The following is a 22,215-nucleotide window of genomic DNA, read 5'->3' as shown; positions in this document are numbered from 1 at the left end:
TTGGATCACCAAGCCCCGCCTATCTCAATGCTGTCTAGCTATAGGGTGGAGGCATCTTTATTTACCAATCATAAATAAGTTGGGAGCAAGGTCACAGAGTTTTCTGCTAGGTACAGACTCACTTGTTTCTGGGGCAGCTAGGCCTTGGGAACCCACATTTAGCCTTACAGTACATGACAACAGACCAAACCTGAACAAGGAACAATCCTGCCCTGTCCCTGAACTGAGGAGAAATGGTTTCCCTTTAGCTCTGGGTGGGGCTGTCCCAAGCCTGTCCAGAAGGCCAGGTGCCCAGTCTGCAGCTGTAGTTTCCTTAGAAAACAGGTTTTTGCAAGGTTCCTCTTATTTCAGCTCCTTTTCAAAGTCCATCTTCAAGACAACTCAGATTCTAATCCTAGGTGTGGTCATTGGTTGTGATTTTGACAACAAAGACCAGGATGACAACAGGGTATTACAAGTGAAATCATTATAGGACAAACACCATTTGTCCTGACCATGACAAAGTTGAGAAATTGAGCTGCCCTTTTATGGTCATATGGAATGCTTAATAAACATCAAGGACAAGGCCATGCTTCTGAACATAGTTCCCAGGGGAAAACATGGAGGGATTGTAGTTAATAAGGGATGCGAGTCAGTTTTGTGAGAAAATAAACTGCATCTCAGATGGTTAACAAATGAAACCCAGGAGCTTCCCTTGTGTCTCCCCTCAGACAAGAGGTTGTATGAGGCAGGGGCGAGAGTACCAGGCCCCTGACAGAAAAATGGACTGTTCTGCAGAGTTGAAAGCTGTCATCTGCTGGGTTTTTTTCTTTTTAATCTGCTATATTTTCAACCCTGTCTTTTTTTAAAGAATTATTTATTTTATGTTTATGAGTAAACTGTAGCTATCTTCAGACACACCAGAAGAGAGTATCAGATCTCATTACAGATGGTTGTGAGCCACCATGTGGTGGCTGTGAATTGAACGCAGGACCTCTGCAAGACCAGTCAGTGTTCTTAACTGCTGAGCAACCTATCCAGCCCTCAGCCCTGTCCTCTTAAGCTTTCTTTTAAGGCTGACACCATCATCATTTTACCTACAGAAATTGCGTATAATTTTTAGGCAATATATTTCTAAACATTGAAGCAGAGTAAAGGGTGGCCGAGAGTTCTTCCTTAATGCCAGAGTTTTGACAAAGTTAACATTTGAACTGTAAATCTAATGTGTCTAGTTGAGAAAGCAAAAAGTTCTCTTATTTTCAGAGCACAACAATAAGTCTGTCATGTGCTTTGTGGAAAAACAATGCATCTCTTCAACAATGGAGGGATTTGGGGGGAAATACAATCTATTTATCAAATCATGGTGAGGCAGAAAACAGGATGATTAACTGAGTCCAGAGTTCAGGGACAACCTTAACAGTGTAACAAGGCCCTATATCCAAAAAAAGGGGTGGGGAGTATGTATATATTGAAATACACACACACACACACACACAAACACACACATCCCATCAGATTGCAGTAGATTGTTTACATGTGTGTATATGCATGGTATATGTGCATGTATAAATGTATTTAGGCACATGTGTTTGTATGATCATAACTATGGAGGACCAAGGTTGATTTCAGGTGCCTTTCTCAATGTGTTCCACCTTACATGTTGAGGTGGTGTCTCTCGCACAGCAGAGTTTCTTTTGGTTCTTTGAACGTTGCCCTTTTCCACATGCGGTGTTTGCATGATTTCATTGTTACTTTCTCATTGCACTCCAGAGTGTCACCTCTCACAGTAGAGCAGACACTGTGCTGGCTGCTAGGTTACCCTATCCACAGGTAGTACATTGTCTTTAAACAAATAAATACAGATGCTGGGGATGCAGGAACACAGGGTTTCCTGTAATCACAGCCTGTGCAAGGAAACAGTAGGATATCACACATGTGAGGTTAGGGCATTTAAAACAAATACCATAGGCCCTGTACGCAGCCTATCAGTAGATGACCTGTTAGTCCTCTGATTATACACGAGGGCTAGGGAAACCAGAAGGAGCAAAGCAAGAGAGACTGCTACATGCAAGGACATTCAATTCCCTGACAAGTTGCCACTTGAATTAAGCACATGATAGATGCCTGCTGACAGAGTCGACCATGCAGGCTGCAACCATGGAGTAGATAGGGGTGCAGCAGTAGAGGTAGAAGACAGGATCCCCTGGGGCTCAGCCCTAAGATATCTCATTAGATATATGCAAATATTATAAAATCTGGAACACTCCTGGTAAGAAGCCTTTCAGATAAGGGAAGAAATTCAGTCTGTGTTTCTAACCTGAACTATAACCATCTTTGGCTCGACCTCTAGCTTATATCATTCAAAGTCAGAGCTGCTGAGCTCACTTTGTACAATTATTTCATTTTTAGGTGTTCGAAATTGATGTTGGCTGTGATCCAACTAAATACATTATGGTTCGAGGGTAAGTATATTACTTCTTTTGTTGGGGCTTACTCTGTTGATGTTTGGCCTTTTGCTATGTCTTGCAATACTTCATAGTAGCCTCCAGGGCCTGTTCACATCAGGGACAAGAGAATCCACATGTAGACCCAAGTAACATTATGTGATCTTGCCCAGCAACTCATCCCTGATTGGTGAATAAAGATTCCTACAGCCCATAACTGGGAAGAATTGAGGTAGGTAAAGTGTAGTGGTGTGAATATGCTTGGGCCAAGGAGTGGCACTATTAGGAGGAGTGACCTTGTTGATAGAAGCATGTCACTGTGCGGGTGGACTTGGAGACCCTCCTCCTAGCTGCCTAAGGATTCAGAGTCTGTTCCTGGCTTCCCTTGGATGTAAATGTAGAACTCATAGCTCCTGTACCATGTCTGTCTGAAAGCTGCAATGCTCCCACCTTGATGATAATGGACTGAACCTCCAAACCTGTAAGCCAGCCCCAATTAAATGTTGTCCTTAGAGTTGCCTTGGTGTGGTGTCTCTTTACAGCAGTAAAACACTAAGACAGCAGTTGGTACCAGGGACTGAGGTATTAACATGGCAGGGCTGATGATGCTTTTGTTTGGAGGAATGTGGATTTCGGGACTTTGAATTTGGGAAGTAGTACAATTATTTAGGTGGGGCTTAATGGACCATCGTAGTAGGAATATGGAAGACATTGGTGCTTAGGACGATGTGAACTGTGCAGACCTGACCCAAGAGGTTTTAGTATGTGGTCTAGAAACTGTTTTTGGTTGGTTGGTTGGTTTTTGTTTTGTTTTTGATATTTTGGTTAATAATATATCTGCTTTTTCCATTGTCTGAAGAGACTGCCTAAGGCTTAGGTGAAGAGATACTTAGATTAATTGCTTTGACAATGGAAGTCTCAAAACAGCTGGGTATAAATTCTGTTGGGTAGTTGCTTAAGTTCATTCTTATGAAGAGCATTTTAATGAAAAAGAGCAACCTGAGAAAGAAAAAGTAGAAATTACATGGATACCAGGAAGTAGAATGGAGCTGAATCGTGTATTCAAGGAGATAAGCAGATATGGGGAGTAGTGATCTAGTGCAAGATCTCACTCTGTTAAGCTTAGTGCTTATACTTTTGCAGTGAAACAAGGGACTTGGTTATTGTTTTCATTTACACTTTTACTTAGAAATGAAGTCAGTCCAGAAATGGAGAACACAACTGTGATCCAGATCTTTAGGTTAGAAGCTGGGAAACACAGACTTTTGATTTAATTCTAGAGGAGTAGTGACCATGAAAAGCTTAGGCCTAGGCATAGTGGTGCACACCTTTAATTCCAGGAGACAGAAGCAAGCAGACCTCTTTGTTCAAGGCCAGCCTGGTGTGGAGCAAGTTCCAAGCAGGAATAGCTTAGGTCTAGGTGTGGTGGTACACATTTTTAATCTTAGAACTCAGGAGACAGAAAGAAGCATGAGGATCTAAGTTCAAGGTCAGTTACAGAGAAAGTTCCTGGACAGCCAAGCTTAGGCAATGAAGGATGGAATAGAACAAGGGGACCAAGTTCCAGCTCCAGCAAGCAGCAGAACTTGGCAGCTATGGCCATGTGGCTCTAGCTTGAGAGTCAAGAATAGAAGGGACTACTGAGACAACTGAGGATGGTTAACCAGAGCTAAGACATTAGCAGTGATGAAGAGATCAGCATCACTGAGGTGAAATATTCTGGGAAGTGTTTTCTGAGAGAATAAAGAAGCTATGCTCCAGAGATAGCCAAGGTTGTAAATTATGCTGTAGCTGTACGAGGTAACATGTAAAAATAACTCAGATGATATTGATTATGAAGGCATGAAGGGGTCATGGAGAGCAGCTGAGAGACTTGGTACTGTGAGAGGCCAGGTAAGAACTCTGGTGAAGGTGCAGCTGAAAGCTCAGGACTGAAGGGGTCATGCAAAGAAGTTGAGCATTGACATCATGAATGGAGCCTATGAGGGGTGTTTGGTGAAGCTTTGTTGCATCAGAAGACCCCAGTGTGTTGGAGATACTAATACCATGGGATAATCAAGAAGAGCATCAGTTATGGTGTGGAATCAATCAGAGCCTAGGTTACTACAGAGGACAGAGCTGGAGAAGTGACACAAAGCATGTTGGAGGAGCCCACATCATGTGTGGATCTCAGACAATGGAGCAAGTAGCTGTGAAGTTGAATTTGCCTAGGAGACCTCTAGGTGTTAGAGATGCCACAGCCATGAGATACCTGCAACAAAGAGTAGAAACAACTCATGAGAAAGCAGTTTGTTGTTGTCACCAAAGATGAATGGAGTTGGAGATCTGAAGAGTACTTTGACATTAAACAAGGAGATACAGAGTTTGCAGTTTGCCCAGCTGGTTTTTTGGTCTTGTTTGGTCTAGTATTTCCTTACTTTGACATTTTGGGGTGGTAGTGTATAGCCTTGTATGTTGAAGGTATGTGGTCTGCCTTTTAATTTTTATTTTACAGGCCATTTCAGTTAGGTAACTGAATGAATCTCAAAAGAGACTTTGAACTTTGAACATTGTTGAGACTGCTCTAGACAATGAGTACTTTTGAAATTGGACTAAATATATTCTGCATTGTACTATGGATAGGAATGGCCCCCATAAACTCAGGTATTTGAACAAACCTATAGGGGCCAGGGAGCAGAATGTGGTGGTTTGAATATGCCTGGGCCAGGGAGTTCCAGTTTTAGGAGTTGTGGCCTTTTTTCAGTGGGTGTAGCCTTACTGGATGAAGTATGTCACTGTGGATGTGGGCTTGAAGACCCTTGCCCTGGCTGGTTAAGGATGCTTAGTTTGCTCCTGGCTTCCTTTGGATGAAGATGTAGAAGTCTCAGCTTCTCCTGGCCATGCTTGCCTGGAAGCTGGTAGCTCACACTTTGATGATGACAACTGAACCTCTGAACCTGTAAGGCAGCCCCAATTAAATATTGTCTGTTATGAGAGTTGCCTTGATCATGGTGTCTCTTAACATCAGTTAAACCTTGACTAAGACACAGGGTTTGCAGTTGCTGGCTTTGGGGTCTGAGGAGAACCCGAGGAGGAGAGAGAAAGTAGAAACAGGAGGAAGCTGCCACAGGATAGGTGAGTCATGAAAACATGGCTGTGAGTGGTAATCAATTGGAGATAGGAGCTGCCCAGGTGGAATATGACAAATTATAACAGGATTATTGATGGGCAAATAGATTATAACAACATAGAGTGTAGATATCTGCCCAGGTCTAGTGCTGATTAAGGCTTATTATAACAATAAAAGTTATGGGAACTGAATTATCAAGGTAATATTTTCTACAACATACTGGTGCCAACTGTGGGGCACGAACTCACTTTTAACAAAATTGATTTCAGATTCCCACATAAACACACACACACACACACACAAACACAAAACAAGACAAAAAACACATGCTGTCCCTTTCACACTAGGAATGGGGGGAGGTGGTGTGGAATAGTTCCTTAGCAATATTGGGTTTCCCCCAAGCCATGCAGGGTCCAGAACAAGCTAAAATGCAAATGTAGTTTGCAAACATGATTCCAGGGATTCACAGCAAAAACTAAAACACAGATGGACCCTCCCAAATCTGACAGCATGTCAGGTGGCAGAGCCCTTGAGCTACAACAGGGGATGAAGTGCCAGCCAAACCACCCCCTCCCCAGGCTACTCAGCCCAGCTGCTAAAGTGCAGCTCTTGGCCTAGGAGGAGGATGTCAGCTTAGTCTTGTAGGCACAGCACAATGTCTGAACTAAAAAAAAAATGACAGACCTAGAAGACAAAAGCAAGCAGATCTCTGAAATATGGGCCAGCCTTGTCTACATGAAAAGTCAGGGTAGAACCCTCTGCCGATAGATATAGCTGCTTCAAAACAATACTCTTGGAATCAAAATGACTTATTTTTTTCTTAGAAATAATATAAAGGGTTTGCTTAACAATGATTAGTTGTGTCCTTACTAATTTTAAAAATAAAACACATCGGTCTTAAATTTATATAAAGAGAAAGGGTAATCTAGGCATATTTATCCACATAAGGTATGTTTATAATTTCAAGTTGAAAAATTATGCTTTTCTGTTGCTAAAAAGCATTGTGCCCTGGAAAAGGTATATTCTGCTGGACAATGTGAAGACCCAGAATTGGGGTTGGGGCAAATTGTTTTGCTTTTATCCAACAGAAAGAAAAAGCTATGCACATAAGAGCTAACATGGGGAAGAATCTCAAGCTACTCTGAGAAGCCAACCTGTCTCCTTGGAATGTGGAGCTCCCTGTGAGAACTGATGGTAGCTCATGATAGCTGACTTAAAAGTGGATGTCACCCTAACTAGTCTCTATAAATGTGAGCTTCCAGGGGAAAACTGATTACAGCTCAACCTAGTACATTATACAATAAATTAAAGGGAATTAAAATAAAGTTGGTTATACAAAAGAATATTTAATTAATGTATATATAGAGAGAGAAAGGAGAATGCATGATATTTAGTCACAGAGATATTACTCTCTAAAAATGAGAAAAGGAAACGGGAATTGATATAAATATTTTCAAGCACACATAGATAAATAAATAAATCCAGGCCTTTGATCTCAGTATGTGGGAGATAAAGTCAGGGACAGATAGACTCCTTATGAACTCAAGACCAGTCTAATCTACAGAATAGATCAAAGCCAGCCTGTGATATACAGAGAAACCCTGTCTCAATAAATAATAATAATTGTTTTAATTATGAAAATGAAGGTGGTTAGACATTCAGTGGTTATGATATTACAAATCCTCTATGAGAGAAGTCAAAATAGAGGAAGCCTAAATAAAATTGGACTGCTAGATTGAATCAGTCTATACTTTTGATGTGTTTTGGTTGCTGGATTAAAGGCATGCTATTTTGGAAGAGAGGTTATATATTTGTGTTAAAAGAGGAGAACAAAAGGCTTTGGACTCCTTCCAAAGTAATAAGGATCAGATTTGATCCTTATTCAGTGGGAGTATCCCTGGGCTGCAAACAGGAGAAAATCAAAAGGACCCAATGCATTGTTAATGTATATTACTAAAGCCTCTATTGAAACAACTCTGAAATTGACTGAGGTTAATCTATGTCTCCAGCCAAACCCCAGCTCACATGACCAATAAATCTTGGTGGTTACAGAATTCTAATGACTTGTTATTACATACCACCCTCCATTCAGATGGCATGAATAGAGATTTATACCATAGCTTGATTACATGTTCAAACTAACTTCTAAAGAAAGACAGTTGTCTTTCACCTGCTCAAACAAGGAACAACAAAAAAATCATGTTTAATTGATCTGTGCACCCGGAACACATGTCTTCATAGAAATATATATATATATTTCTAGTAAGATTTATATATTACAGGATGAAATGCCAGAAGGGCAGCCCTGACAGGATTTACCCTCAAGGATGCCAAAATGCACAAACCTGCTGTTTCACCTCCCTGATGGATCCTGCCTCAGACTGATGCTCTTTCCAGATACTTGTTTCTAGACTAGCTTCAGAGAGGACTGCTGTTCCCAGAAAGCCTTGGTTCATCCATCCTTTCAGACTGTTCCAGTCCAGACTACAATTAAGCCGTGAACTGTCTTAACACATAGATACTATATAACAAATGATGCCAGCTAGCTTTCTTTGGACGTAACCATTTTTCTAATTTCCTTTTGGGCCCCCAAACAGAAATTCTTTGCCTCAATTCAGCAAGAAGCCATTATAAGAAGACCATGGTCCTGGTCCCTTACGTTGGGGTCAATGGTATGGTTTTGGCCAGGGAGGAAACTACCTAGGGAGCTTAGACTCAGAGGATTTCTCTTTCCTTTCCTCTTCTCTGTCCTTCTTTCTTTCATAGGTAAGAGAAGGGGGATTGAAATGAAAAGGGGGGTATAGAAATACTATAAGAAGTTAGAAAAATAAGAGTTGATTATTGAATCCACTCTTTTTTTTTTTTTTCTTTTTAGACTAGAATAGAGTTTATTTCAGGGGGAGGGGAAGGGCAGTAGAGAAAAAATTAGAGGCAGATAAAGAGACACAGAGAGAGAAGAAGGGAAGAAGGGATACCAGCCAGGAACACATGGAGAGAAAGAGAAAGTAGAGACAGAGGGGGGAGAAAGGGTCAGGAACAGAAAAGAGTCAGGGAGAAAGGTTAGAGAGCTTGAATCTACATTAAAACAAACAAACAAACAAAACAAAAACAACAAAAAGCATTTTATACCCATAACCTTACATTGGTAGATATCTTTATATTCTGATGCAAAATTGAGGTAACATTTTGTTACAGAACTTTGAATATGGTTATAGGTTTAAAGTTTTTGCTGTTAAAAATGTTTGTATACTGACACAAAAGTCAAGATTAAATTTGTTATAACAGGATATAGGTTTAAGGTTTTCAGTGGTATAAATCTTTGTATATACATAAAAATTTAAGATTGATTTTGTTACAACATCATATATTCATATGTATACATATATGTATATATGTATATATACATATATATGTATATCCATTCTTAATAGGTATTATGTATACACAACTCATTTTAAAATACAAGGTTTAGTTCTACTGTAAGGAGCCGTCCTCACANTCGCCATTACAAGATGGCGCTGATAGCACTGACACCTGTGTTCTAAGTAGTAAACAAGCAAGCTGCGCATGTGCCAGGGTAGCTTTCCACGCCATGTGCTCTGCCTTTCCCGTGACGACAACTCCGGCCGATGGGCTGCAGCCAATCAGGGAGCGACACGTCCGAGGCGGAGGACAGTCCTCCATAAAAGGGAGAGGGCTCCGCCATTTCTCTCTCTCTCTCTCTCTCTGGCTCCCTCTCCGGCTCTCTTCACCACTGGCTCCTGATGGGGTAAGCAATAAAGCTTGTGCCGCAGAAGATTCCGGTTGCCCTGAGCGTGTTCTTACCAGGGGGAACAAAAGCTCGCAATATTCTACTCCTTGTAATGGCTGCTATTACAAACTGTTAAAAATAATTAAGCAGTGCAAGTTAATAGTCAGTCAAACTCATGCTCATATTAGATACTAGTTCAGTGAACTAAGATAGAATGTTTTAAGTGTTATTCACATAATAGCTAAGAATAAATAATGTTTTAACAACTTAGATATGCTATGAATAAATAGATGGTCTTCAAAGCACAGCAATCCTCAGAATACGGCATTTAAACTTATTTCATTATTAAAGATCTTTGACTATAAGAAGGTCTGTTTCTGACAGTACCCCCATTCCACCTCAGAGAAGATGGTGAGCATCTTCTATATGGAGTTACAGTGGCAGACTAGTCACTGGGCAAAGAAAGTGCCCTAACTTTTTCTAGAGACAAAATGCTGTCCAAAAAGGACAAATAGACACAGGATAGTCAACTGCCAAGCTCTGCCAAACAGGGTAAGCAAGTCCTTCATAATTCTTGCTTCACATGAGGTCTGTCAGATATCCTGGGACAGAAGACTGAAAATGGATGCTCTGACATTATAGAAAATTTAGGTACTGTCCAAATAATGAACTGTCTCAGACATTTCTATAATTTTTAGAAGCTGAGTCCCTGCACCTCCTGCATACTCAGGTAATATATATTCCTTCTCAGATCTCTGATGGAGTTGAAGATTAGTCATAGTCTGACTATAAACTTAAATTGTTTAGGATTAAAGAAGTTGTTCTAGGTCTATGAAGATGTTTTTAGGTTAATAATACAAATTAGGATTGGGGGCTGGTGAGATGGCTCAGTGGGTAAGAGCACCCGACTGCTCTTCCGAAGGTCCAGAGTTCAAATCCCAGCAACCACATGGTGGCTCACAACCNGTGTCTGAAGACAGTTACAGTGTGCTTAGATATAATAATAATAAATAAATCTTTAAAAAAAAAACAAAAAAACAAATTAGGATTGAAAATGATTTAGATAAAAAATTCTCAACTCACCAAGAAAGGATAGATGTTACTTTATCTAAGTTGCCAAATGGACTGGACATTATACATATATTTCATACATTATAGTTTTCATAATTGTTATAATTCTATTCAACATATATCTGAAAGAAGAAGAGCCTCTTATTGAACTAAAAGTGGAGACTGTTGAGGTTTAGTCTTTTGCTATGTATTGTAAGGCTAAATAATGGCAACTAGGCCTGCTTACCTCAAGGAATGAGAGAATCCACAAATAGACCCAAGTGACACTAGTGACTTTGCCCCCCAAGTTATCCCTGATTGGTGAATATAGATGCCTACAGCCTATAGCTGGGCAGAATTGAAATTGGCATGGTTTGGGGGTCCAGGCCTTGAGGTCTGAGGAGAACTATGAGGAGGAGAGAGAAGGTGGAGAGAGGATGAAGCTGCCATGGGATAGGTGAATCATGGAAACATAGCTGTGAGGGCTAGCCAATTAGAGTTAAGAGCTGCCCAGATGGAATAACTCAGTGTTATTGATGAGGAAATAGATTCTACTAAGATAAAAGATAGATATCTGACCAGCTGTACTGCTGATTAAGCCTTATTGTAATAATCAAAGTTGTGTGTCTTTTATCCGGGAACTGAATGATCAAAGGCAGGGTAAAAACACCTGATTGACATCAGGGAAATGCCAATCAAAACAACCCTGAGATTCCACCTCACACCAGTCAGAATGGCTGGGATCAAAAACTCAGGTGACAGCAGATGCTGGCATGGATGTGGAGAAAGAAGAATACTCCTCCATTGTTGGTGGAATTGCAAGCTGGTACAACCACTCTGGAAATCAGTCTGGCAGTTCCTCAGAAAACTGGTCATAGTACTACTGGAAGATCAATCAGTACCTCTCCTGGGCATATACCCAGAAGATGTTTCACTTTGTCATACGTACACATGCTCCACTATGTTCATAGCAGCCTTATTTATAATACCCAGAAGTTCAAAAGAACCCAGATGTCCCTCAACAGAGGAATAGATACAGAAAATGTGGTACATTTCCACAATGGAGTACTACTCAGCAATTAAAAACAATGAATTTATGAAATTCTTAGGCAAAAGGATGGATCTAGAAGATATCATCTTGCGTGAGGTAACCCAATCACAAAGGAACTCACATGATATGTACTCACTGATAAGTGGATATTAGCCCAGAAACATAGACTACCCAAGATACAATTTGCAAAACACATGAAACTCAAAAAGAAGGAAGACCAAACTGTGGATACTTTGTTCCTTCTTAGAATGGGGAACAAAATACCCATGGAAGAAGTTACAGAGACAAAGTTATGAGCTGAGATAGAAGGAAGGACCATTCGGAGACTGCCTCACCCAGGGATCCATCCCATAATCAGCCACCAAACCCAGACACTATTGCATATGCCAGCAAGATTTTGCTGACAGGACCCTGATATAGCTATCTCTTGTGAGGCTATGCCAGTGCCTGGCAAATACAGAAGTGGATGCTCACAGTCATCTATTGGATGGAACACAGGGCCCCTAAAGAAAGAGCTAGAAAAAGTAACCAAGAAGCTTAAGGGGTTGGCCACCCTATAGGAGGATCAACAATATGAACTAACCAGTACTCCCCAGAACTGTGTCTCTAGTGGCATATGTAGCAGAGGATGGCCTAGTCGGCCATCAATGGGAGGAGAGGCCCTTGGTCTTGCAAAGATCACATGCCCAAGTACAGGAGAATGCCAGGGCCAGGAAGCAGGAGTGGGTGGGTTGGGGAGCAGGGCAGGAGGAGGAGGGTATAGGGGACTTTCAGGATAACACTTGACATGTAAATAAAGTAAATATCTAATAAAAAATGGAAAGAAAGAAGAAAAAAACCCTGATTGAGATTAAATATTTTCTACAACATTACTATAACTTTAAAACAAATGAGGCAGGGAGTGGTAACCGTTGGTTGATAACACCAGCCTCTAGCTGGCATGCTCATTATGAAACCAAGCCAGAGCTACACCATGAGGCCCTGTCTCAAAATTAATAAAGTTTGGTGCCCAGACATACACAGAGGCAAAGTACCCATAAACATAAAATAAAATAAATAAAAGCTTATTTGTATGATGGTAAATAATTGATTTTCAAGTTAGTAGGACCTAAAATTACTAGGAGACACATCACTGGGCATGTCTGTGAGGAAGATTTTACATTAGGTTCTTTGGGATTGGTAGACCCACCCTAAATAGGGGTGCACCATTTTAGGGACAGGGTAATGGACTGAGTGTAAAAGAAACCAAAGTCAGGTATATGCCTTTAATCCCAGCCCTCAGGAGACAACAGTGGAGGCCTTGAACACACAGAGATCCACCTGCCTCTACCTCCCAAGCACTGGGTCTAAGGTGGATATCCCCCACCACCCAGCATTGTTTTTTATCTTGAGTTCTTCATATATTTTGCATAAAAGTCCTAGTAGATAATGGAGTTGGCAAAAATATTTTCCCCTTCTTAAGGCTGCTGCTTTATCCAATTGAGTATCCTTTGCTTAACAAGAGCTTTTCAATTTCAACAAGGGCACAGGGAAAGCATCCTAATTAACAAAATCAGAAATGAAAAAGGAGACATAACAACAGATCCTGAAGACATCCAAAACACCATCAGATCCTTCTACCAAAGGCTATACTCAACAAAACTGGAGAACCTGGATGAAATGGAGAAGTTCCTAGACAGATACCAGGTACCAAAGTTGAATCAAGATCAGGTTAATGATCTAAACAGCCCTATATCCCCCAAAGAAATAGAAGCAGTCATTAATAGTCTCCCAACCAAAAAAAGCCCAGGACCAGATGGGTTTAGTGCAGAGTTCTATCAGACCTTCAAAGAAGATCTAATCCCAGTTCTTCACAAACTATTCCACAAAATAGAAACAGAAGGTACTCTACCCAACTCATTCTATGAAGCCACAATTACTCTGATACCTAAACCACAAAAAGACCCAACAAAGATAGAAAACTTCAGACCAATATCCCTTATGAATATTGATGCAAAAATCCTCAATAAAATTCTTGCTAACCGAATCCAAGAACACATCAAAACAATCATCCATCCTGACCAAGTAGGTTTCATCCCAGGGATGCAGGGATGGTTCAATATACGGAAATCCATCAACGTAATCCAGTATATAAACAAACTCAAAGACAAAAACCACATGGTCATCTCGTTAGATGCGGAAAAAGCATTTGACAAGATCCAACACCCATTCATGATATCTTGAGTATTCTATGTTTTATCCTCTCAAGGTCTGTGAAGAATTGTGTTGGAATCTTGTTAAAGATTTCATTAAATCTTTAGATTGCATTAGGTAAGATGGCCATTTTTACTATGTTAATTCTACTAATCCATGAGCATGGGAGATCTTTCCATCTTCTGATATCCTCTTAAGTTTCATTCTTCAAAGGTGAAGTTTTTTTTTCTTAAAGATTTATTTTACTTTTATATGTAAGTACACTGTACCTGTCTTCAGACACACCAGAAGAGGGCATCAGATCCCTTTATTGGTGGTTGTGAGCTACCATGTGGTTGCTGAGATTTGAACTCAAGACCTTCAGAAGAGCAGTCAATGCTCTTACCCACTGAGCCATCTCTTCAGCCCAAAGATGAAATTTTTATCATTCAAGTTTTGACTTGCTTAGTTAGAGTTACCCCAAGATATTTTATAACTCCAGGCTAATGTGAACGGTGTTGTTTCCTTGCTTTCTTTCTCAGCCCATTTATCCTTTGTACAGAGGAAGGCTACTGGGGTTTTGCTTGTTTCTTCATTAATCTTGTAGCCAGCCACTTCACTGGAAGTGGTTCTCAGGCTTTAGGAGTGTCTGGTGGAATTTTTTGGATCATTTATGCGTACTATTGTATCATCTGCCAATAATGCTCTGTCTAGAACTTCAAGTACTTTATTGAATAGATTTGGAGAAAGTGGACAGACTTGTCTTCTTTCTGATTTTAGCAGAAACTTTCTAAGTTTTCCTCCATCTAATTTGATGTTGGATATAGTCTCAATGTAAATTGCCTTTATTATGTTTAGGTATGACCTTTATATCCCTAATCTCTTCAGGAATTTAACGGTGATTTTGTCAAAGGAATTCAGTGCTTTGAATGAAACAATCCTGTCTGGTTTTTTGTTTTTGTTTTTTTCCTTCCAGTGCTAAATATGGCAGATTCTATTTAATTATTTTTTTCAAAGATACACACACACACACATATATATATACATGTATACACATATATACATACATATACACACACAATCACAAACACACACGTATATATATAATATAATATATCAGGGTAATTGATCTTACAAAAAGAATTGTGCACTGTTCCTTCTGTTTCTAATTTATTATATAATTTGAAGAGAATTGATGTTAACTCTTCTTTGAAATTGTGTTAGAAGTCTGAATTATAACTATCTGGCTATAGGCATTTGTTGTGTTGTTTTGTTGTTGTTGTTGTTGTTGTTGTTGTTGTTGTTGTTAATTACCCTGGGCTTTTTGTTTTTCCATATGAAGGTGAAAAGTTTGGGAATTTTCTATTAGCTGCTTCTATTTCACTAGGAATGTTAAGTATATTCAAATTGTTTCTCTGATATTGTTTTAACTTTGGTAACTGGTACCTGTCAAGAAAATTATCCATTTCTTTCAGATTTTCCAATGTGGTGGAGTAGAGGTTTTTGAAGTATAACCTAATAATGATTCTGTGAATCTCCTTCATGTACACCTTGTTGATTTTGCTAATTTGGATATTCTTTTAGTTAGTTTAGATAAGGATTTGTCTATCTTGTGGATTTCTTTCAAAGTTCCAATGATTTGTTTCATTTCTTTGTATTTTTCTTTGTTTCTTTTTTTTTTTAATGATTTCACCCTTCAGATTGATGATTTCCTGCCATCTACTCCTCTTTGGTGAGCTTACTTTTTGGTTCTAGAGCTTTCTGATGTGCTGTTAAGTTGCTAGCCATGGAGTGTCATCTCTTGTTTGTTTGTTTGTTTCTTGTAGGTACTTAGTGCTAAGAACTTTCCCTTTGGCACCACATTGTGTCCCATGAGTTTGGGTATGATGAATATTCATTTTCATTGCATTCTAGAAAGTTTTTAGTTAATTCCTCTCTTGACCCATTTTACATTTATTTTTTTCAGTTCCATGACTTTGTAAGCTTTCTCTTGTTGCTGAAATCCAGCTTTAAGCCATGGTTGTCTGATAGGTTGCAAGGTGTTATTTCAGTTTCCCTCTACCTTTTGAGACTTGCTTTGTGATTGAGTATAAGGTCACGATGGAGCAAGTTCCCTGAGCTGCTTAGAAAAAGGTCTATTCTTTTATGTTTGGCTAAAATGTTCTGTAAATATCTGTTCAGTCCATTTCGTTTATAACATATGTTAGCTCCAGTATTTCTTTGTTTAGTTTTTGTCTGGATGACCTGTCTAGTAATGAGAGTAGGGTATTGAAACTTCCAACTCTCAGTGTGTGTGATTTAAGCTGTAGCAGTTTCTTTTATACATGTGTTTGTCTTTGTTATGGAGACACAGATGTTAAGAATTGAGAGGTCTTCTTGGTGGGTTTTTCCTTTGAGTATGTACTGTCTTTCCCTATAACTTTCGATTAATTTTGGTTTGAAGTATATTTTGTTAGGTATAAAATCAGCTTGCTTCTTAGGTCCATTTGCTTGGAATATCTTTTTCCAACCTTTTACTCAGAGGTAAAAAGTAAAAAAAGGTTTTATCTTAATGCTGAGGTATGTTTCTTGGATGCAGCAGAAGGATGAATCCTGTTTCCCATCCATTCTTTTAGTCTGTGCCTTAATATTAGAGAATTAATACGGTTGACATTTAGGAAGATCAGTGATTGTTGGTTCCTGTTATGTTGTTGTTGTAGTTGTTGCTGTTGATGAGGAGGAGGAGGAAGAGGGTGTGGAGGGGGATGATAGTGGTGTGTGTGTGTGTGTGCTTCCCTTATTTTGGTTTTGCAACTATAGAATTATGTTTCCTGTGTTTTCATGGGTGTAGTTAGCCTTGATTAGGTTGGAATTTTCCTTCTAGTACCTTCTATAGGGCTGGATTTGTAAATACATATTGTTTATATTTGGCTTTATTATAGAATGTCTTATTTTCTCTGACTATGGTGATTGAAATTTTGTGGCTAAGCACAGTAGTCTGGGCTCTGTGGTCTTTTCGCTTTTGCACAAGTCTCCATTGAGAACTCAGGTATAATTTTAATAAGAGCACTTTTATATGTTACTTAGCCTTTTTCCTTTGTAGCTTTTAATAGTCTTTCCTTGTTCTGTATGTTTAATGTTTTGATTATTATGTGGTGAGAAAACTTTCTTTTCTGGTCTAATCTTCTATGGGCTTTTTGTACCTTTATTGGAATCTCCTTTTTTAGGTTAGGAAAATTTTCTTGGTTGATTTTGTTCAAAAAAATTTTGAGGCATTTGACCTGAGATTCTTCTCTTTCCTTTATTCCTATTAATCTTAAGTTTGGCCTTTTCATAGTGTTCCAGATTTCCTGGAAGTTTTTTGTCAGAACTTGTGTAAGACTTAGCATTCTCTTTGACCAATGTATCCATTTCTTCTATCACATCTTCAATGCCTGAGATTCGTTCTTCCATCGCTTGCATTTTAGTGGTGAAACTTGCGTCTGTACTTCCTGCTCAAATTTCTTAATTTTTCATTTCCAGAATTCCCTCAGTTCATATTTTCTTTATTGCTTTTATGTACATCTTTAGGTATTAAACAGTTTTTTTTTAAGAATTAATTTTTTTCATTAGGTATTTTCCTCATTTACATTTCNAATGCTATCCNAAAAGTCCCCNATACNCTCCCCCCCCCTCCCCTACCCACCCACTCCCACTTTTTGGCCCTGGCGTTCCCCTGTACTGGGGCATGTAAAGTTTGCAAGTCCAATGGGCCTCTCTTTCCAGTGATGGCCAACTAGATACATATGCAGCTAGAGTCAAGAGCTCTGGGGTACTGGTTAGTTTATAATGTTGTTCCACCTATAGGGTTGCAGATCCTTTTAGCTCCTTGGGTACTTTCTCTAGCTCCTCCATTGAGGGCCCTGTGATCCATCCAATAGCTGACTGTGAGCATCCACTTCTGTGTTTGCTAGGCCCCGGCATAGTCTCACAAGAGACAGCTATATCTCGGTCCTTTCAGCAAATCTTGCAAGTGTATGCAATGGTGTCAGCGTTTGGAAGCTGATTATGGGATGGATCCCCGGGCATGGCAGTCTCTAGATGGTCTAGATGGTTCTTTGACCAATGTATCCATTTCTTCTATCATATCTTCGATGCCTGAGATTTGTTCTTCCATCTCTTGCATTTTAGTGGTGAAGCTTGCGTCTGTACTTCCTGCTCAAATTTCTTAATTTTTCATTTCCAGAATTCCCTCAGTTCATATTTTCTTTATTGCTTTTATGTCCATCTTTAGGTATTAAACAGTTTTATTCATTTACTTCAACTGTTTGTGTTTTCTTGGTTTTCATTAAAAGATTTATTCTTTTTCTCCAGTTGTTTGTGTTTTCCTGGATTTCTCTAAGTGGTCTACTCATTTCCACATTGAAGACTTCTACCATCCTCATGGAGTTGGCTTTAAGGTCTTTCTCTTGTGCTTCAGCTATGTTGGAATATTCAGGCCTGCATTAGTGGGATGACTGAGCTCTGGTGGAGACATTGCCCTGGCTACTATTGATTGTGTTCTTATGCTGGCATCTAGGCATTTGGGTTTGCAGTGATTATAGATCCAGATGACGATGTGTGAGTTTGTCTCTGTTGGGTCGGTGTTTTGTTTTTGGTTTTCTCCTCTTTGGGTGTTTTTGAGAGTGTAATGGCTGTGTGTTGCCTGTTTTCCTGGTCTGCTCAGGTGCTCAAAGGAAATGTCTGCTAGTGTTAGAGGCTGGCTTGTAGTGATGAGGGGAAAAGAGAGGTTAGGAGGAGATATTCTGTGGGATCTACAAGAGATGGGGCAGTGGTGAGTGTCTAAAGCTGGTATTCTGTTACAGTGCTAGGGATGAGATTCTACCTTTATCCTTTTGTAGATATTCACATACTCATTTTTTATTGAAACATACTTTGGATTGAATCAGGTGTGTACTACAGTGGTCAGTCCAAGCTTTAATTTATTGAAGAAATGTCACAATGGCCGCCCCGTGGATGCAGTGCTGCCATCTATGTATGAGGGTCCCAATTTCCCCATAACCTCTCCAAGATTTGTTGATCTCTGTTTTGGGTTTTACTTTTTACTAGATAAAATTGTGTATTTGCTAATTACACCATGGTGTTTTGAAGTCATTATGGAATGATTAAATCTAGCTAATTAAAAGTTACGTTGTCTCTCTGTGGTAAGAACTTTGCAGCACTGTGTCAGCAGATCTATTGGTCAGCATTCTCTGGATTAATTGAATTTATAGAATGGATTTATATAGAGAAAGAAAGAGGATTTATTAGAATGACTTAAATAAAGGCTGTTGTCCAGCTAATCCAAAAATAGCTGCCTATGCACAGAAGATCTAAGAAATCCAGTACTTGTTAGTCCATTAGGCTGGGTGTCTCAGCTTGTCTTCGGTACATGCTGGAATCCTGAAGTAGGCTCTCATGCCAGTGAAGGAATGGACTTGCTTAATGAGGCAAAAGCAAGCAGGCAAAAAGCAGTAGATTCCAAAGAAGCCATGGCCCAGATTAGAGGTGGTTCTTCCCACCTCAAGATCTGGATTAAAGCTGTGTCTTCCAGTCTCAAAGAATCAATTCAGCAGTAGATCTTTCCACTTCAAATTAAGCAAAAATCCATCAGAGATGTGTCCATACATTTTGTGCAGGCGGTGGGGTGTGAATTCCAAATGTAGCCAAGTTGACAGCCATTGTGTGTTGTTATTACAGTAGGCTTCAAAAACTCAATTTGTGGCTGACGGGTCACCATGTGGTATAATAAACCTCTTAGTGCTTATTATTCTGACAAACTATTCATTGTAGTTTGTGAACAAGTGTTCCCTTCTCCCTTTTTTTCTTACAAAATTATAATGAGAGTATACAAAATATAAGAGGTAAATCATAAAAAATTGTAAAAACTGATTAATTGGGGAAAAAAAGATCATTGTTAAGGCCACAAACTGATCCCAGAGACTTTGATTTAATAAATGAACTATGTAACAATCTCCAGTTGAAGAACCACAGAGTTCAGTGATGAAATGTTTATGCAAATGCAGGAGCAATGACCTACAACTACATTTTTTTTTTATTTTTGTAGATTTAATAGGAGCGGATGTCAACGTCGCGATTTCTCTTATGTGATCGACAAGTAAGAAATACTCCTAACGTAATCAATTATCATGCAGCTAGTAGTTTATAATCAGCAAGTACTTAGAGTTTGTAACACTATTGGCATGCATATTTAAACACAGTTTCCAAATGTAAGAGAAAAGAAAAGCTGTAGAGATAGATGGCCGGTAACCTTGGCTGAAACACATCTGAGACACACTTAGCATTATCCTCACTGTTTCAATTGGTTAAACGGACCAAGTATCATTTAGATTCAAATCTCAAATCTGTTCCTTCTGATTTAAGATAGACAAATAAGAGTATTAAGCACTTGGGAGGCAGAGGCAGGCAGATTTCTGAGTTCAAGGCCAGCCTGGTCTACAAAGTGAGTTCCAGGACAGCCAGGGCTACACAGAGGAAACCCTGTCTCGAACAGCCCCCCCCCCCAGCAAAAAAAAAGAGTATTTGTTCTTACCTCTCTTCTCTACACGACTGTGTAGTGAACATAGTTAGGATTGACATGTCCCCTGAGTTCACAGAGGAGAAAGATTCCATTATAGGAATAAATTAAATGTAGGGAATAACTGGGGTTTTAAAATAAACTTGTCAGACCCAGAGAGTTGGCTCAGTGGGTAAAGTAACAAACCTATGGAAATCCAAGCAGAGAAGCATCCATCTTAAATTCCAGTGTGCTGACAGTGAGACTCTGAGAGACAACAATTGAATCTTGCAGACGAGCTTGACTGACATATGCAGTGGCAAACAGCAATGTGGAAGGGATGGACCAACTCTAGAGGTTGTCCTTTGACCTGCATATGCATGCCACACACACACGCAAACACACACACACACACACATACACACCACATTCATACTGATGTATAAACCCACAATCAACACCACTCTAAAGAAATTATGCTTTTAGTTTTTATACATTTATTTTAACATTTATTCATCTATTCTATGTATATGAGTGCTCTACCTGCATGTATACCTCCATGGCAAAAGAGGGCATTTGGTCCCATTATAGTTGGTTGTGAGTCACCATATGGTTGCTGGGAACTGAACTCAGGATCTCTGGAAGAGCAGCCAGTGCTCTTAACTGTTGAGCCATCTCTCCAGCCTTTACTTTTTAAAATGGAAGGGAAGAATAAGCAGAAAATAACAAATGTTTTTTTTTTTAAACAGGGAACTTCTGAGAGAAAGCCTATCTGACAATTTGGTAAGAAACCTATAAATGTGTCTGTGTGATAAGTGGACACAACAACTGACACATTTTTCTTTCTACAGAAAGTAAGGTACGACGTGGCAAAATATGGCTGCCCTCTCACCCTTGAATTGGGACAAATGTTTCAACCTATAGTAGAATTGTAAGTTTATACCCACTTGGGAAATTAGTTTGTATGCTGCAAAAATGGCTTGGTTGTTAAGAGGCCATTCTCCACTTACAGAGGACCTGAGTTCAGTCCCCAGCTCCTACACAATGGCTCACAACCACCTATAATGCCAGGTCCAGGGAATCTGATGTCCTGATCTGGCCTCCTTGGGCTGGGAAGGGCCTGGCTTCTCTCAGGTAGGGAGGGCAAGAGTGGTAGCTTAGTGCTTCACTTTATTTTGTTGCCAGAGAGTTCCTACTGGGGTCCAGAAGGCTTCTGCTCTCATGCCTTGCTGCTTGCTTTACTTCTGCAACCCACCCAGCTTGTAAGTTGTGTCAGGTGCATATCTACCCACGTCACTCATTGAAACCCTCAGTGCTATAGGCCTAATCCTCTCTGGTTTCTGCCTTCTAATTTTCCTGGGCACCAAGGCTCACCCTCCCCCTACTGAGACCTAGTTTTGTAGGATTTTTTTCCTTGTTTTATAACAAGGTCTTTGTTTCTCCAGAGTTAAAATAAATACACAATAAATGGTAAAAGTCGCATGTTCTCTCCCAATAAAGCTCTTTAATTCAGCTTATCAGCATTCAACACCCATTTCCCAACAATTACCACACCAGATACTTCCCCAAAGTACTGGGCCAAACACTAAAAATTTAAGGATTGAGGACGGGATGTCTGCCCTCAAAAGATGGACTACATAAATACAAGAGCTGATATGCCAAGTTGTCTTATAGAAAAGAATGAAGTGGGTAGTAGGTATTGGAACACAAAAGGAAAGAATCCACCCTAGCTATGAGGGGTCCTGCTCCTGGCTCTGGAAGATGTCTGGAACCGTGTACTGGACCCTTAAAGGATGACGAACAAATACTCAGTTGGATCTAGAGGGAAGGTCCAAAGAGGCTGGATATCAGTGAATTTTATCGGAGAAGCCTTTCAACGAGAATGGAAGTTTGAGGATGAAAATGTATAAACATACAGTGTTGGGGCGCATGTCATGTGAAGAGCACCAGCAGAATAGGCTGGAAAGGTGATCTGGGGGGTCAAGACCATGCAAGGCTTCCATCTGTTCCCTTCTTTTATGACGGCCATGAGAGTGAGCATCGGCTTTAGCTGTAGCTCTCTGGATTTTAGAGGAAGACATTTAAGTAGGGAGACCTGATAGTAAAATACTGTTCAGGAGGTGGGGAATGATTGAAAAGGTCACT

General features: G+C 39.8%; 1 protein-coding gene across 1 annotated transcript in view; it reads left to right on the top strand.

Moving 5' to 3' along the window:
- Positions 1-2,388: 2,388 nt before the first annotated feature.
- LOC110288529 (cation channel sperm-associated protein subunit epsilon-like) overlaps positions 2,389-22,215 on the top strand; it is a gene marked incomplete at both ends in the record, with an annotated part of 24,119 nt that continues 4,292 nt past the window's right edge. The window contains 4 exons of the mRNA XM_021154848.1: positions 2,389-2,441; positions 19,621-19,671; positions 20,820-20,853; positions 20,922-21,001. Of these exons, the coding sequence (XP_021010507.1) occupies positions 2,389-2,441; positions 19,621-19,671; positions 20,820-20,853; positions 20,922-21,001 (218 nt within the window). The remainder of the gene's footprint in view (positions 2,442-19,620; positions 19,672-20,819; positions 20,854-20,921; positions 21,002-22,215) is intronic.

The sequence above is a fragment of the Mus caroli genome, unplaced genomic scaffold (genome assembly GCF_900094665.2).
Source record: "Mus caroli unplaced genomic scaffold, CAROLI_EIJ_v1.1 scaffold_16106_1, whole genome shotgun sequence".
NCBI classification, from domain to species: domain Eukaryota; kingdom Metazoa; phylum Chordata; class Mammalia; order Rodentia; family Muridae; genus Mus; species Mus caroli.
The sequence above is the reverse complement of the archived record's forward strand: the minus strand, read 5'-3'. Positions and strand labels throughout refer to the sequence as shown.